This window comes from Dermochelys coriacea, chromosome 3 (genome assembly GCF_009764565.3).
Source record: "Dermochelys coriacea isolate rDerCor1 chromosome 3, rDerCor1.pri.v4, whole genome shotgun sequence".
In the NCBI taxonomy this organism is placed as follows: domain Eukaryota; kingdom Metazoa; phylum Chordata; order Testudines; family Dermochelyidae; genus Dermochelys; species Dermochelys coriacea.
The window spans coordinates 167224975-167243576 of record NC_050070.1 but is presented as its reverse complement, the minus strand read 5'-3'; the positions used below and the strand labels follow the sequence as shown (position 1 = coordinate 167243576).

The window sequence follows — 18602 nt, the reverse complement described above, 5'->3', positions numbered from 1 at the left end:
AACTGTTCTGTGAATCATTTGGTCTTTCCCCTTTCCCTGAATGGAGAAGCAGCACTAGGGGCATAGAAGCCATTGAGCCATTTGCCTGGAGTAGCCTCCACAAAGAGCTCTGTAGGCCGGGATGGAGGGAGGATGCCTCTATCATTTCCCCCTGTGCAAGTCACAATGCCCACCTCAGTTACTTGGGCTAGAAATTGGAGAAATGGATCTCTTTCATCTCTGCTGTGATTCTATTGTAACCCACTGCTCAGTGTATGTTATGCGTCCCCTCTGTGCTTGATCCACAGAGAATATGAATCGAGTACCACTCCCACCTAGAAGACCTAATGCTCTACTTCAGGCAATAAGGGGTCATGCTATTAGCTCCGGAGATCACAGGTTCACTCCCTGGTGACAACCAAGATTACTTTTGTTACATTTTTAGAACATCAGTGTATCTTGGTTAGCCTTGTTATTGAGTTTAATTAAATGGGGCACCAGTGAGGTCCAGAGTTTCTTTTGACTTCAATCTCCAGCTCAGAAGAGACAGTCACAATTAATACTTTTATACTAAGTAAAACACATTGGGGTAGATTTTCAGGGTACTGCACAAAGTTTTGTCCAGTGGATTTTCTTAGAATACTGGGAGCTGTGCAGTTAGACCCCTGTGTAACACTTCAAGAATGCTCTGCTTTAAGATTTAAGTTATGGACACATTGGCAAGTTAAGGCAGAGTTATTCATTTCCTTGTATTACAGAAGTAAGAGTAAGAGGTGAACTATCTACCCAGAGAAGTATGTCTTTGGTCACCTATCCCTTTAATGGAAAGATAAAAGAAGGAGAAAAACAAGCGCCACTTAAGGAGAGATTTTCTTCTGATGACAAAAATGACCCTGCGGAGAGCATTTCAGCTTTCCCCTGATCAATAGATAAGGGAAGGAGATGTAGCCCTGGTATATGAGGGAGAGAATATTGGTGTCTTAAGAAAAAAAATCAAATGACTTTTCTTGTTTCTACACTCTTCCAGCAGCATTTTCTAAGCAGCGCTCTCCCCAAATAAGGAACAGAGGCTGTGAAGTAAATTAGAGTAGTTAGCCCATTCCAGCTGTGCTGTGCTGGGGTAGGACACAAGGAGCCTTCCTATACAACCTTGGGCAGTGCACATAATGATCAGGTGAAATTGCAGTCTCTGTGCATAAGCGACTGCAAGGACTGATCCCTCCAACTCCTAGGGAGGTGAGTTGGGGGGAAGGTGCATAGTGACCCAATATGGATGTGGAGGTTCTTCAAAGCAGAAAATCATGCCAGTGGAAATGTCAGTTCAGTTGTATGGATAATACTAGCCAAAGATGGAAGAAAAAGATGTTACAGCATTGGACAACATTTATATACATTGGCATTTCCTAGAGGGTCAGAGATATTAAGTCTAACTATAGTCATGTGATTCAGGCACAGGATTAGACTCTGGAATTCTGTGTTCTGTTCCCCTGCTCTGCCTTATACTCATTGTGTGATCCTGAGCAAGACCCTTTAACTCTCTATGCCTCTGTTCCCCATCTGTAAAATGGAGATAATGCTTCCTTTATCCCATCCTCTGCCTATCTTTCTATGTAGACTGTATAATCTTTAGAACGGGGATTGGGTCTTATTTCATGTATGATCAGTGCCTAGTACAAATGGATTGCAGTGGGGCCTTTAGGTATATTGTAATGCAAACAGAACATATCATAATACTGTATATCTATATAAAATGAATACACCTGTTATAGAAATGTAGGTACCATTCCATCCAAATACATCACTTTATCTGAAACATTCCCTATCATTTATGACATAGGTAGTTGAATAAATTCTGTCCTCTTGATATTTCTGAATCAAATAGGTTTGTGTGTCTGTGTATGTTTTTTCCCTAAATACTAATTTGACAGTGGGGCTTCTGAAGTATTTTGCTCCATTACTGTAGAACTAGTTTCATAAAATGGTTAATGGAAAAAACATAAAAAGAACAAAATAAATGAAATGCACAGAAGGAATATTAACACTGTTAATTAGAAGGAGTTATTCCACCCTCTCCCCGCCAAATAAGAATGAAAATCTATATTTTCTGCTGTTATGTTTTCTGCTGACCCTTAAATTGTCCTCTTGTGTTTCTGTGTTGAAGAACACATGTAATCAGGTAGTTTGAGCCCCCTAAAGATGTAGTGTCCATCTGTGTTCTAAGGTGAACACAGCTGTAATATCATGCTCTACCATTGCCTTAGCCATGAGTTTCTTTGCTTCCAAGTTTGTTATACTCTGATGTCCTAGTTTAGGTATCTAAATAATCACAATATGGAGCTATGATTCCACTGTGGAAAATGGAAATTTTCCATTTTTCTTGATTTTCTTTATTTGATAAGATATTGCACCTCTCTGTATAAAGGAAGTACATGTTACTAGCTATACAGCCATCCCATAGAGAAGCAGAGGAATGCCTCACAGGGGTGGGGAATGAAGGAACCTGTCTACATGCCAAAGGGATACGGTGCCCATGGGAAGGGGATGAATTTACTGCTCTCCATGTGCCACCAGGCTCTTTACCTTTTGGGAGAGAAAGGTTAAGAAAGGATTTCCCTACACACCCAACTCCAAAGATATACTTCAGGTTTCAGCCAACAGGTGGCATTAGGATCTAGTGCAATGCTCCTCTGCTCTAATGATATCACTAAATAATCGCAGCCTGCACCTACCCAGATGTTCTTTGCAGCTTCATGAGCAGTACAATGTTGTCTGCCTTGTGGCCAGTGTTGATTAGTAAGGAATACAAAAGGCTGGTGAACATCAGTTCTATGTATATGAACTAGAATTTCTGGATTGTGATGGGAAAATAAAGCAAGAGATTTATATCCCAAATAAACAGTCAATACTAAGTTCCAGGGCCTGGGATTTAGCCCATATCAGCACGAACGTGCATCGCACAGTAGACGCGGTTACTTTGTTATCTTGACCACACTTGGAATGATGCAAACTTTAGTTATACGTGTGTCTTTTCAAAACAGCACCAGCATAACACAACAAAATGAGATTATCCAAGACAAATATTTCTAAACCAAACAAATGAAGCCAGAGGTATTTGGAAAGGAAAACAAAACCATACTCACATTTAATGCTAGTATGCAAACTCTTTGGTACAGAGGAAATCAACAGCAGCTGGATTAACAGAAAAATAAGCGTGTTTATCTATGATCTCAATATTTCACTTACAAATCACAGTAGAGAGCACTGGACTAAAACTGAAAGGGATGAACACTAGGGGTCTGATCCGCCAAGTATTGGATTCACTGGGAACACTAGGTATTGGTGCCAAGGTTTATAATATTAAAGATATTCATAGTTAATTTTGTTTACAACCAACTAAAATCTATTATTTTTCTAATCACCTGCACAGATCTTCCTCTTTGTTCTTAGCCATTACTGACCACGTCCTAAAATAATCTAAGCTGGTGTAGCTTCACTGAAGTCAATGGAGTTCTGCTGTTTTACACCAACTGAATTTCTGGCCCTTAACTTCTGGATGAGACACATGAGGGGTGGGACAGCCATTCAGCTGACCGAATGGCTGTCTCTCACAGACAGTGGGCTGGCGCCTGTCATTACTCCAGTTGTGCAAAATATTTGGAACACAACTTCAAACAGGACCAAACCCACCTCCTTTCAGATGTTGTTACAAACCTAAAATAGCATGTTGGATTCATGGAGATTAAAGAAGCAAACAGTCCCTGGCCAAGTTGAACTGAGTTAGGGTTCATTTACGGTTTCACATGGAAATGTCTTAGGCTGCGTTTTGCTTGGGAGTTTTCCCAGAACCTAAGCGTTGGAAACCCACACAAAGCAAAGCCTGCAAAATAATTCACATGAAACCCTGCCTCCTGAAATTGCCATTTTTCTTGTAGCTCAAACCATCTTGACAAGACAATGTCAGTCGGGGGTCTAGCCAGATTGTGACACCTATCATAAATGTGCACTGAGTATTGTTACATGAGTGGAATGCAGGGATTTCCCAACACTTCCCCCAGTTTTGTGACCTAGTTACATGCAGTGTTGCCAATTTAGTGATTGTTTGGAAATTTTGAATTGAAATTGAAACATTAATACATACTTTAAAAGCATATAAAGTGCATGATAAAATACGTGTATCTGAAAAAATATTACAGATTTACTCATAGACTTTAAGGTCAGAAGGGACTATTATGATCGTCTAGTCTGTCCTCTTACACAATGCAGGCCACAGAATCCCACCCACCCGCACCTGTATAAACCTCTAACCTATGTCTGAGTTACTGAAGTCCTCAAACCAAGGTTTAAAGACTTCAAGGTGCAGAGAATCCTCCAGAAAGTGACCCGTGCCCCACGCTCAGAGGAAGGCGAAAAATCCCCAGGGCCTCTGCCAATCTTCCCTGGAAGAAAATTCCTTCCCAACCCCAAATATGGCGATGAGCTAAACCCTGAGCATGTGGCAAGACTCACCAGTCAGCCACCCAGGAAAAAATTCTCTGTAGTAACTCAGATCCCACCCCATCTAACATCCCATCATAGACCTTTGGGCATCTTTACCGCTAATAGTCAAAGATCAATTAAATGCCAAAATTAGGCTATCGCATCATACCATCCCCTCCATAAACTTATCAAGCTTAGTCTTGAAGCCAGATATGTCTTTTGGCCCCACTGCTCCCCTTGGAAGGGGGAATGTGGATGTTACAGAGTAATTTGAACATGTACCCTTGAGATTTGGTGGTATTTTATGAAAAGAGCTAAGTAGGTGCTTCGTAATACTGAGCAGAATGCCTGTGCTAAACATTTATTTTACAAGTAGAGATCCTTGCAAGATTAGCCTTTCTACATTTCTCTGTAAGTTTAGCCGCACAGGGAAAGTACAGAAGTAATTTATGAAACATAAGAAGTAAAGTACGTTTTAATATTTTGTTTCTCAGATGTGACTTCATGCAGAGTTTGTTTTTTTGCTTAATGTTCCAAATCAGACTTTTAAATAAAAATCTTCAGACTTTCCTAGTAAAACACACAAGTATTAGAAATCTTTTATCAATCAGAATAGATTTGATTTATAGCTACCATAAAAAGAAAATTAACAACATTGCTGAATTTTGCTATGGATGAGCAGTATCATCATCTGAACGAAATAAAATTTAAACCTGTTTGAACAACTGAGATATAATACTGGAGATCTTGTTCTGCCGGGAACTTCTCATAAATTCTCTTTTGTGCTACAAGAGCGTAATAGTCTAAAAATCCCCTAAAGATTGTAAAAAAAATCAAATAAAAAAATCCTTGCATCAGTCTTCTCCCATGTGTGGCTGGTAGGGTGACCAGAAAGCAAGTGTGAAAAATCAGGACAGAAGGTGTGGGTGGGGTGGTGGTGGTAATAGGAGACTATATAAGAAAAAGCCCCAAATATCGGGATTGTCCCTATAAAATTGGGACATCTGGTCACCTTAGTGGCTGGCCCGCTCTCTCCTCTCCTCATGGCCTGACAGATAGCTTTGATTAACTAGCAGAAAAGAGAACAAGTGTGAATTATGTATAGCAGTCTTCATTATCATCAGGTAGTCCAGCTGCATCTGTATATTTATGGGCAAAACATTTGCTTGGGAAGAAGGGTATTTGGGTTCTACAGACTCAGGTGTGCATTTTTTCTGAATTAAATGATTAGCCACACATGAGCAAAGGTCACTGAAACCCAACACTATACAACTGAGGGCCACACATGTCTGTGTATGAAAGGGGGTTTAAAAAAAATGTACTGAGGTGAATCAAAGGTTAACCAGGATGATTTTCAGCCTCACAGCCTCTCTCCTGGTTGTGGTTTACTTGTGATTTTCAATGGCTATTTGTCCTTGTGATGGGGTATCCACCCCACACAGGACCTGAGCAGATTAATGTGGGACAGGAGGGGCCAGCTGAGCTTATAAAATGCACAGAGAGGGCTTAATATGCACTAATTACAGATGAAGCCTGGCTGTAGGAGGACCCGGATGGGAGTATAAAAGTTAGGAAGAGAGAGCAGGAAGGGACAGTTGGTTTGCAGGCGAGCTAAAGCTTTGATGAGGCAGAATGAGATGGAAGAGATCACAAATGAAACTAAAACCAGGCTAGACAATAAAGACAGGGAAAGCATTGTAGAAAACTGGATGCAAATAAGAAGAGGGTAGATTCTTTAAAACCGGAAGGACCAGCAAATAAGAATGTAGGAAAATTACATCACAGTAAAATCCTTAGGTAAGGACATAAAGATAGGGGATATCAACTCCCTGAGGACTGTTGAGTGGATCAATAGAAGTGCTGGAGATATACCAAGAGCTAAAAGAAAAGGAGGACTTGTGGCACCTTAGAGATTAACACATTTATTTGAGCATAAGCTTTCGTGAGCTACAGCTCACTTCATTGGATGCATCCAATGAAGTGAGCTGTAGCTCACGAAAGCTTATGCTCAAATACATTTGTTAGTCTCTAAGATGCCACAAATCCTCCTTTTCTTTCGAATACAGACTAACACGGCTGCTACTCTGAAACCTGTCAGCAAGAGCTAAGAAACTTTCTGGAGGAGATTAGCTAGCAGAATGTAAAAACAAAAGGACAACTAGGGAAGCTCCTTAAGACAAAGGTGTTAAGTAAAAAAAACAAAAAAAAAACACAACTAAGGTATTAGCTACCCAAATTTCTCACAGGAACAAGGGGGTAGTATATGGTGTCCAGTTGAAATGTCAAAAGATGAAATAAAACAAGGAATAGGTGAAGAGACTAATTTAGCAGACTAGGCAGTGATAGCAAGCCCTGGACAGCTGTGCTGGTTACATTTAAGGAGCGGATGCTACCAGACAAAGTAATTTTAGGGTATTAAATATTCTGGATTAAGCCCTATAATCCTCCTCCTGTGAGATGCTACAGAGGCCAAATATTTGGTCAGGTCGCAAACAATTGCAAGGGGGAAATATGGTGCAGTAAGTGTGGAGGTAAACATTCATAAGATAATTGTGAGGTAGGACTGAACAAAATGTTACAACTGTGGAGGAAAAAACAGCTTAGCCTATGGAAGATGTACTGAGGCAACGCAAGCCAGAGAACTACAGAAAACCCCAAATTACTAATAACATCTCATATGCAGAAGCTACTAGGAAATATCTACAAGAAAAAGAGAGGGGAAAAAAGAGAACCTGATATGGGGAAAGGGAATAGGCAGCAATAAATTAATAAAAAGGAAGTAATGAGTGATAGCCAGGTAAAAGGAGATGACATACTTCTTACAAAACAGAGATTCATTGCATTTATGATTGAAGTAATAAATTGTATGTCTCAATCAGGAGAGAAAATGAGAATTATAATTAAAGCTGCTGAAAAGTACCTATGAGCTAGCAACCTAAGTGAAGGAAATATTGAAGGTAAAAAGAATGGTGGTGACTATTTTCAGCTGGCATGCCTATAGCCAAGTAAAAAGAAAAGGAGTACTTGTGGCACCTTAGAGACTAACAAATGTATTTGAGCATAAGCTTTCGTGAGCTACAGCTCATTTCATCAGATGCATGCAGTGGAAAATAAAGTGGGGAGATTTTATATACACAGAGAACATGAAACAATGGGTGTTACCATACAGACTGTAACAAAAGTGATCAGGTAAGGTGAGCTATTACCAGCGGGGGAGGAAAGACCTTTTATAGTGATAATCAAGGTGGGCCATTTCCAGTAGTTGACAAGAACGTGTGAAGAACAGAGGGGGGGAAATAAACAAGGGGAAATAATTTAACTTTATGTAATGACACATCCACTCCCACTCTTTATTCAAGCCTAAGTTAATTGTATCCAGGTTGCAAATTCATTCCAATTCAGCAGTCTCTCATTGGAGTCTGTTTTTGAAGTTTTTTTGTTGAAGAATTGCCACTTTTAGGTCTGTAATCGAGTGACCAAAGAGACTGAAGTGTTCTCCGACTGGTTTTTGAACGTCAGAATTCTTGACGTCTGACTTGTGTCCATTTATTCTTTTTCGTTGTCATCATGAATAGGTCGGAATATGAACAAGAGGCTGCTAGGCAGCTCTCCAACACCACTTTCTACAAGCTATTACCCTCTGACTCCACTGAGGGTTACCAAAAGAAACTACACCATCTGCTCAGGAAACTCCCTGAAAAAGCACAAGAACAAATCCACGCAGACACACCCCTAGAATCCTACCAGGGGTATTCTATCTGCTACCCAAGATCCATAAACCTGGAAATCCTGGACGCCCCATCATCTCAGGCATTGGCACCCTGACAGCAAAATTGTCTGGCTATGTAGACTCCCTACGCTACCAGCACTCCCAGCTATCTTTGAGACATCACTGACTTCCTGAGGAAACTACAATCCATCGGTGATCTTCCTGAAAACACCATCCTGGCCACTATGGATGTAGAAGCCCTCTACACCGACATTCCACACAAAGATGGACTACAAGCCGTAAGGAACAGTATCTCCAATAATGTCATGACAAACCTGGTGGCTGAACTTTGTGACTTTGTCCTCGCCCATAACTATTTCACATTTGAGGACAATGTATACCTTCAAATCAGCAGCACTGCTATGGGCATGGCCCCACAGTATGCCAACATTTTTATGGCTGACTTAGAAAAACGCTTCCTCAGCTCTCGTCCCCTAATACCCCTACTCTACGTGAGCTACATTGATGACATCTTCATATCTGGACCCATGGAAAAGAAGCCCTTAAGGAATTCCACCATGATTTCAACAATTTCCATCCCATCATCAACCTCAGCCTGGACCAGTTCACACAAGAGATCCACTTCCTGGACACTTTGGTGCTAATAAGCGATGGTCACATAACCACCACCCTATACCGGAAACCTACTGACCGCTATTCCTACCTATATGCCTCCAGCTTTCATCCAGACCACACCATACAATCCATTATCTACAGCCAAGCTCTACGATACAACCCCATTTGCTCCAACCCCTCAGACAGAAACACCTACAAGATCTCTATCAAGCGTTCTTACAACTACAATACCCACCTGCTGAAGTGAGGAAACAGACTGACAGAGCCAGAAGAGTACCCAGAAGTTACCTACTACAGGACAGGCTCAACAAAGAAAATAACAGAACACCACTAGCCATCACCTTCAGCCCCCAACTAAAACCTCTCCAACGCATCATCAAGGATCTACAACCTATCCTGAAGGATGACCCATCACTCTCACAGATCTTGGGAGACGGGCCAGTCCTTGCTTACAGACAGTCCCCCAACCTGAAGCAAATACTCACCAACAACCACACACCAAAAACACTAACCCAGGAACCTATCCTTGCAACAAAGCCCGCTGCCAACTATGTCCACATATCTATTCAGGGGACACCATCATAGGGCCTAATCACATCAACCACACTGTCAGATGTGATAGTGATATCTACCAATGTGAGATATGCTATCATGTGCCAGCAATGCCCCTCTGCCATGTACATTGGCCAAACTGCACAGTCTCTACGTAAAAGAATAAATGGACACAAGTCAGACATCAAGAATTCTAACATTCAAAAACCAGTCGGAGTTCAATCTCTTTGAATTACAGACCTAAAATTGAATCTCTCAATTACAGACCTAAAAGTGGCAATTCTTCAACAAAAAAACTTCAAAAACAGACTCCAACGAGAGACTGATGAATTAGAATTCATTTGCAACCTGGATACAATTAACTTAGGCTTGAATAAAGAATGAGAGTGGATGTGTCATTACACAAAGTAAAACTATTTCCCCTTGTTTATTTCCCCCCTTACTGTTCCTCACACATTCTTGTCAACTACTGGAAATGCCCACCTTGATTATCACTACAAAAGGTCCCCACCCCCCGCTCTCCTGCTGGTAATAGCTCACCTTACCTGATCACTCTTGTTACAGTCTGTATGGTAAAACCCATTGTTTCATGTTCTCTGTGTATATAAAATCTCTACACTTTATTTTCCACCGCATGCATCCAATGAAGTGAGCTGTAGCTCACGAAAGCTTATGCTCAAATACATTTGTTAGTCTTTAAGGTGCCACAAGTACTCCTTTTCTTTTTGCGGATACAGACTAACACAGCTGCTACTCTGAAACCTGTCATATCACCTAGTAGCACATGGGCAAGAATTAAAGAAAAATATTATTGATATGAAAACAAGCTTGACATAATATGCATACAAGAGACTTAGCTAACAGAAAAACTAGGCTATAAAATTCCAGGATATGGCATATATAGAGACATGATAGAGAAATACGAAAGCCCACGAATGGGTGTCTCCACCTTCATTAAGGATAATGTGAGCTGCCTGGAAGTAGAGGTTAAAAAAAAACACACACCCAACCCTAAATATCAAATATATGCTATTGGGATACCAATATAAAACAATTCTGCATCTCTAAGGTTTTATGATGTCTATAACCCATGCAGGAAACTAGAGGCTATGAACTTGACATAATTAACTGTAGATCTTACATGCCCATTCATTATCTGTAGTGATCTGAATAGCCACAACAGATTATGGTGAAGTAAGAAAACTGATAAAATATTTAAAACCATTCTTTGAAGAAAATAATTTAGTACTATTAAATGATGGAGCACCTACCAGGTTCAATATGACTGACGGAAGCTTCTCATGCCTGTATCTAGGAATAGCTTCTAGCACAAGAGCAAGTACATGCAGCTGACATATTTGCAGAGACGAGGGAATAGGTAGAGACCACTTCCTGACATTAATTACACATCAAGGAAAAGAAAATAGTGAAGACAAGGATAATATCCCCACTTGGAATCTAAAACAAGAAAATTGGAAACTCTTTAGAAACAAAAGTGAGGAATGTGAATGAGCAATGTATAGATGAAGATTTTGAGGAATTATAAAGACAGCCTACATAGCTATTCCGAGGATACAAACACCACTTAAAGATAGGAAAAGTATTCCATGGTGCAACAAGGAATGTGAAATGGTAATTAAGGAAAGGAATAAGACAAACAAGATAGCAAAAAAATTCCTTAAATAGTGAGGACTGAATGAAATATTCAAGTAAGGAAATTGAACAAAGGGCTATAAAAAGGGCAAAAAAGAGAGCTGGAGAACATACCAGGAGACAGTAACTAAAGATACCAATACAGCAGAGGTATATCAACAACTTAGAAAAATGAATGGAATAAAGAGTAAGAGCCACATAATATCAAGCCTTGCATTTCCTCCAGCAAAGAAAAAGTGGAAATTCTGTCCACCATGTTACAAAAAGTCAGTAATGATGAGGCTCAGAGGATAAAAATTAGGGAGAGGAAAGGAACATTCATTAAGGATAGTTATGAGATGATGAAGAGGTGGGAGGAGGATGTGGATATTATTTTAAATCAAAACTTTAATATGAGAGAACTCCAAAAAGCGATAATAAGGAGCAAAAGCAGATCACCAGGCAAGGATGAAATAAGCTTTGAAATGCTTAAGCCCCTATTTTAAGAAAGCTTGAAGGTGACACTAAAATTATACAACATGTGGCAAAAAGGTGAAATATCTAAATCACCAGAAATATGCAATTATTGTCTAGTGAGGAAACCAGGTAAGCTGCGCTCCAGACCCTAAACATACGGACCAATTGCCCTCATGGCATGTTTAGGTGAAAGAATGGTAGTGGAGGAATTAGTAGCACACCTACAAAGAAATAGGTTTGGATGGAATGCAAACTGGTTCAGAAGAGGTAGGCGTGCAATTGACCACATTGTAAGGATAAAGGCAGAAGCACAAAAAAGTAGGAGAACCAAATAAACTTTGTATTTTTTTTCATTACTTAGTCTTGCACTTAACGAATGCAGAAGACCTTTTTATTATTGGGCCCCTCTTTCATAGGGAGGTGCTGATACCACCTTAAAATGCTGCTCCTCAATTTGAGTCATGTGGTTCAAGATAGAACACAGGATACTGGAAAATGTTCAGTTGACTGGCCTTCCTGTAAAAGACGATAGCAGCTGCAATCTGTTCTATTGCATGAAGATTACATGAGGTCACCAGGCTCATGACACGTTACCAATGCAGGCTTTGGTTGGACAAACTTAGGTTAGTGTAGGACTAGAGGATTTACAATAGTCTTAAACTGGCTATGGGTTTTCACTCATTTCTTCATTTCTATTGTCATCTCTTTCACCTTCCACTGAAGAATAGGATGTTTGCCAACACTGCAGGCAGGACTTGCTGGAGTAATGCACTGATACGGCAAATTCTGTGTTCCAAGTTCTCCCCACAGTTTGCAGCCATTTACAGTTAGTGTTTGGAACTGCTGCTGGGCCACAACCGTGAGTCTAGACACAAATGGAATTTAACATTAGTCTGTATAGCATCACCACTTCTATAATTTTCCAGATCTCTAATGGCAGGAAGCAGTCACCCCAAGATCACCCTTACAATGAGTGCTGCCAATTGAACACCTGGGCTTGCTCCAATTTTATCTTTCCTTGGTAGCCAAGCATCAAACACATCTCAAAACAAGGAGAACACTATTGAAATAAGATAGAAAACTACTTGGCACTCCCTCTTCTGATATCAGAAATGGCTCTTGGCACCAGCAAACCAAGCACGTGCTTGGGGCGGCACTTGTCCAGGGGCAGCATTTCGGCCATCCTTTTTTTTTTTTTTATTTTTGCTTGGGCGGCATTCTGGCTCTTGGCGCTGCAAAAACCTAGAGCCGGCCCTGTCTGATATGGATTTGTCACTTTGCTGAACAATTTGATAAGTACTGCAGCACTCAGCAATCAGTCTTGCTGCTCCCAAGACAAGGCTTCAGCTCCAGTCAAGTTGTCTATAAATCCTACCTTTTATAACATACTGCATGCAAATTCCTTGGCTGCTAAGTGTAGACTTAAAGAAAGAATGGGTGGGCCATCATTTAGTTGAATCATCTGAATGGGCTGCAGCTTACTTTGTAGAGAGAGAGAATTGTTCACAAAGGAGCAGGCCCATTAGTCTGGTAGCCAGTCTCCAACACTGACTTGTAAACAAAATGTTATGGTGAAAGAGTCAGTGCATTTTTCTCTGTAAGAGTGTATTTGACTGACAAAACTATAAAGAACTCTAAGAAGACCCCACACTATAATTCACAAAGGAATTAAAAGATACAATTACATCCTTCCCCAAACAATTCCAAGAAAAACTACAACTTCATCCCCCCACGAACTCACCCCAGGGATTTTCTACATGCTTCCCAAGATACACAAACAAGGGAACCCAGGCAGGCACATTATATCTGTTCACAGCACTCTTATTGAAGGAATATCAGGACTCAGAAAAACCATCCTCAAGCCACTCCACACAAAAGGGCCAGTTTCGTTCAAGACACAATGGACTTCCTCCAGAAACTCTGCAATATTACCAACCTCACCCAGAACACCATGCTTGCCACCATCGATGTCACCTCTCTATACACCATCACCCTTCACCATGATACCATCATTACCTGACTCAAATACCTGCAAGATAATGTACAGTGCTCAGAAATCCACCCTAAACACATCACCAAACTCATCCATTTCATTCTCACCTACATCAACTTTACATTCAACAATAAACACTTTGCCCAAACCATTAGATAAGCCCAGGGTACTAGTCCTCCCCAATCTGCCAACCTCTTCAAGGGCCACCGCAAGGAAGAATTTCTGGAAAAAATACACAATGTACTTGAGAGACACTGATATTTTCATCCTCTGGACAGACAACCTAAACTCCCTCATAGATTTCCACCACAACTTCAACAACCATTACCCATCCATCCAACTTTCTCTAGAACACTCCCACTCCAGTATCAACTTCCTGGACACCACAATCAGCTTAAACAATGGAACCCTACAAACAACTATATACAAGAAACCCATGGATCATCACACTTACTTTCACAGATCCAACATCCACCACAGACACAGCCAGAAATTTGCCAAGTGTTCAGATATCACAGAATTTGCTCCATAGCAAAAGTCCAGGATATACACCTAAACACACTTAAAACCACCTACACTAAACAAGGACATTCTACCAGAGAAGTATATTACATTAAGAAAAGGACCACCCAAATATCCTGGGAGAACCTGCTTCAATACAGAAAGGCCCTCACTGACTGCACACCCCAATAGTCACCAATCACCCCACACTGGAACCCCTATCTGGTATCATCAAATTACATTCCATACTTGATGGGGACTACATCCTGAAAGAAATCTTTCCCGAACCCCCTCTTCTGGCCTTCCAACAACCTTCCAACCCCGTCAAGTTAATCATCAAAAGCAAGCTCACAGCAGACCAGGACACACCAACTCAAAGTGACACTAAACCCTGACAGTATTTCCCAGTATTTCCCCTGACAGTATTTCCCCCACAACACACCTTTCAAGATCCATGAGTGCCATACATACCGATCACAACATGTGGTATATCTCATCCAGTGCATCAGATGCCCGAATAACCACTATGTAGGTGAAACAATCGCTACACTCTTGAATGAACTCACTGAGAAAAATAATAAAATAAAAACACCACATCACCCATGGGCGAAAATTTCTCAGAGAGTGATCACGCCATATCTGATCTTTCAGTCCTTGTCCCTAAAGAAAACCTGCACAACACCTTCAAAAGGGAAGCCTGGGAACTTAGGTTCATAACTCTGCTGGACACCAAAAACCATGGACTTGCCAGAGATACTGGTTTTATGGATCATTAAAACAATTTGTAGCACACTCCATTTCCTGCTAACCTTTAGTTTCCCACTTCTCCTATAGCATATGTGAACCCGTTATGCTTAACTATTTGTCCGAACTTGTATTTAGCTTAGGCACTCTGATTACTTCCCCACAGCTGAAGAAGAGCGCTCTGAAGCTCGAAAGCTTGTCCACCAACAAAATGTTGGTCCAGTAAAATATATTACCTCACTACACTGTCTTGATCAAAAATAACTCTCCCATACCCTCCTAGAGACTAGCACTTTGCCCTCAAAATCAGCTGACTAGTCCTCTGGATATTGCAAAAGGAACGTCCCCCCATAACCTGCTGTCTACAGTTGACAGAACCTTTTTATGTCCCCTCCTTGCAATCTGACAATATTTGGTAGTGCCTGTCAATAATATTATAGGATTTACTTACACCCAACACATTGTTAGTCATCCCTGGCCTGAAGTATAATGCCACTGGGTGATGCAGATGCTGAAGTTATTCTCTTGGGCCAGTTGTTGAGAACAACCCAACAGCTGTATCCTTGCCTCCAGAACAAAGATGTAACACCGTACCACACTGTAGCCCCTGACTGTTTTTCTAGGCACCACATAGTATGTAGTGATGCATCAGCATTAAAGGAGAGTGTGTATTGTGGAGGAGAATTAAAGTAGCCCAGGCTAAAGCAATATTTGGGCTGGCTAAGTCATTGACTCCGAAGAGTAAGAGCCATTTCCATACACTGGCATCAGAGTCAGTGGGTTGAGGTAAGCACCTACAGCTGGATGGACAAGATTCAAAAGCTGGCAATCAGGAAAAATATCTTTAAGATTCTAAAATTGACCCATTCTATTGTATTTATTATTCTGAAAAAATTCTAATGTGGTATTCTGAAAACACTCTACTTTAATAGACATTGATAAATACTTGCTGTTTATATAGTGCCAAAATGTGTTAGGTGCTTCTCGCAGGGCTCTGCTAGGAAAGCCTTTAATCAGCTCCTACCACCCCAGCCCTAATCAGGGGGAAAGGATTGGGGCTGGGTAAATAATCAGTGCTTGCCTGGAAACTGCCAGCACCTGTCAGCCTCATTAGCAGGAGCTAAAAGGCTGGGAGGAAGTGGAAGGGGGTAGAGACCAGGAGGGAAAGGCCAGGCCAGGCCAGGCCAGGCGCGGCTCGGCTCGGCTCGGCTCGGCTCGGCTCGGCTCGGCTCGGCGGAAGCCCACTAGTCTGTTGCTGGACAGGCCAGTGTGAGGTCAAGCCATGTAAATAGCCTGTAAATTAGTGGGAAACTGGTGGTGGGAAAAGGACACAACATAAAGAGCACAGAGGGGTCAAGGGGCTGAATCCTACAGGGCATGGCATGCACCCCATTACAGTGCTCTACAAACAAAATCCCTGTCACAAAGACATTGACACCTAAATAGCTAAAGGAGGGGGGAAAGCACACAAGATGACAAGTTACTGTGCAATGATATTTAGCATGTGTTCTTGAAATGGAGTGACCTGCCCCTGTAAGGACCAGAGGCCTGGATGTGGGCAGCCCCATCCAACAAACCCCACATTAGCTGGGTACGGAGGTGGGGATTCCCTTCTAAAGAGCATCGGGAAGGAGACAACCAGAGTGAAGCCAGATTGAGACTCCAGGGACTGCTGGGAATGAGTCAGCTCCAGCAGGGAAACTCAAGTCTTTGGGGGAAAAGGCTTCAGGCAGGAGACCCCAAGCAGGAAAGACTGGGAATATGAACTTCATGAGGATTTGAGAACTTTTATTTTGAATCTTTAACTTAATAAATCCAGTGCTGAGGGGGGCTTTGCTGAATGAGAGAAGAACTTGTGTGTAGAGTTCTTAAGAGGGGGCTGAGCTGAAGAGGGAAACTGAGACAGGGCTCTGCCAAGCGACCTCGTGCTACGAGAGGATACTAGGGAGGCAAATGGCCCATTCGCTGTCCTGTTAGTACCACTTTTTTTCTATTCCTAATTTTGTTAATATTTCAAAGAGGTTTGCAGCCTTTATGGAAAAAATGTGTTGGAGGAGTGGAGGCAAAGTCCAGGAGAGGATTTCAGACAATAAGGAGCCTTATTTATGGAAAAAGGCAAGGAGATAAAAGTGAAAGAAGGATATGAAGAGCTCATAAGATAATGTGGTTGTGGTTTTAAATGGTAAAAAAGGGTTTCCTTATATCAATTGCCTCTCTGAGATGGTACATACAAAAATAACGTGGTGTGTGGTCTACAAAGACTGCTGGTTTAACTGGAGACACAACTCCATCAAAAATATGCCCTAGTCCATGACTTGGGCTCTTAGTTGCTACCATAATACAAATAATGCATCATCATCATACTAAACCCAAACAAAAAGACAACATAAATTAACCTGCAATAATCTTTCCTCTGTCTCTCTTGACTATCATGTTTAAAATCTCAAGGGACTGATTTTCATCTCACATCAGTTTTACACCAGTGTAACTTTGTTGACTTCAGTGGTGTGATTTCTATCTTGGTTCTGACCCAAAGCCTGTTGAAGCTAATGAGATCCTTTCCATCAGGTATTTGCACAGGAGAGTGGAGTATCAGGCCATGACTATGTAACATTTTTAACTCTATTGAGAAAAATAAAATAAGTGAGATTTGTAAGAGTAGCACTTGTTAAGGTAGTAATGCCATGCTTGTTGTGAGTCGACGATGCATAAGCACCCAGATGGTAAATTAGGGGACTGTGTGGCAAAACCTGTCCTGAGGTTCCCTTGTATTACAGAGCAGCTGCATAAAAGAAGGGTTGATGCCCAGGGTAACCTTTGGTGGTCAAATGGTCCTAGGTGAGGAGCTTTGGGCTAGGGGCTTTCACAGGTAAAACACAGAGGCTGAGGCAGGAATAGGGAGTAGTGTGTTTATGAAAGTCCGGGTGGTGTCTTAAACAGAGGCCTAAGAGAGCTGCTTCTTGGTGAAGGGCAATGGTGATTTAGCAAGAGTTTCTACAACAGGGAGTTACCCATGTGCAGTTGGTGAGTATCTCCGTTTAAGGAAACAGTTCTTTTGTACATACACAAACAACACTAAGAAAATATTCCATTTAATTGATTTCAACTTCAAATGAGAAACTGACCCACAAGGCCCTGAAATCTGCTACTGCTTGGCAAAGGGACACCATGCTATTTGAATGGTACTCCAAAGGCAACCCAAATCCCAGATTTACTAACTAATCATTCTTCTACATATAAATATCTTATTTTGTGTGAATAGTGCTGGATTGACAGCTCAGCTGAACAGGCATGGGAAGGGAACTACCCTGAAGATGGTTGTTCCATTTTAGAAGCAGAGGCAGTAACACTTGCACTGGTTATGCCATATAGTGCCGGGTCTACTGAAAGCGTACTTAAATGTCCAAAGCCAGCCATCAGGCATCTTTCAAGGACATTTCAGTTACAAGAAAAAGTTAAACATGGTCAGTAAGATCTTCAATACTGAAATGAAACCAGATTTCAAGTTCCAGATTGGTATGTCACATCACATACTTGTCATACCTAGAACATAGTTGTATATGTTCTACTGGAGTCCTCTGAATGTACTATATTGTGCTTGGGGTTTCAAGTCTACCGACATCCATTGAGTTAATGTGCGGGAAAACTTAGCAAGCTGCCAAGAACAAGTGTAATCAACTGACCCTTAACTATGACTTTATCTATCAGCCTGATGGCTACAGTCATCATGGTAGATTTCAAATACCTTTGGAGGACAGCAATTTCCTATAATGAGTTGCCATGTGATCTTGAATAATGTACTGAGTTGACACCTTGCAGGAAGATCCAGGAGAAAAAGCTGAAAGAGTAAAATTTTATTTCAGTCAAGAAGTTAAGAAATGGCTCTCTCAGGCATTAATAGCT

General features: G+C 41.2%; 1 protein-coding gene across 1 annotated transcript in view; it reads right to left on the bottom strand.

Annotated features, from left to right (window-relative positions):
* The window catches only part of LOC122459442 (spermatogenesis-associated protein 7 homolog), an 82335-nt gene that overhangs the window by 46671 nt on the left and 17062 nt on the right, over positions 1 to 18602 (bottom strand). The window contains 3 exon segments of the mRNA XM_043511488.1: positions 3120 to 3156; positions 3158 to 3168; positions 18445 to 18537. Coding sequence (XP_043367423.1) covers positions 3120 to 3156; positions 3158 to 3168; positions 18445 to 18537 — 141 coding nt within the window.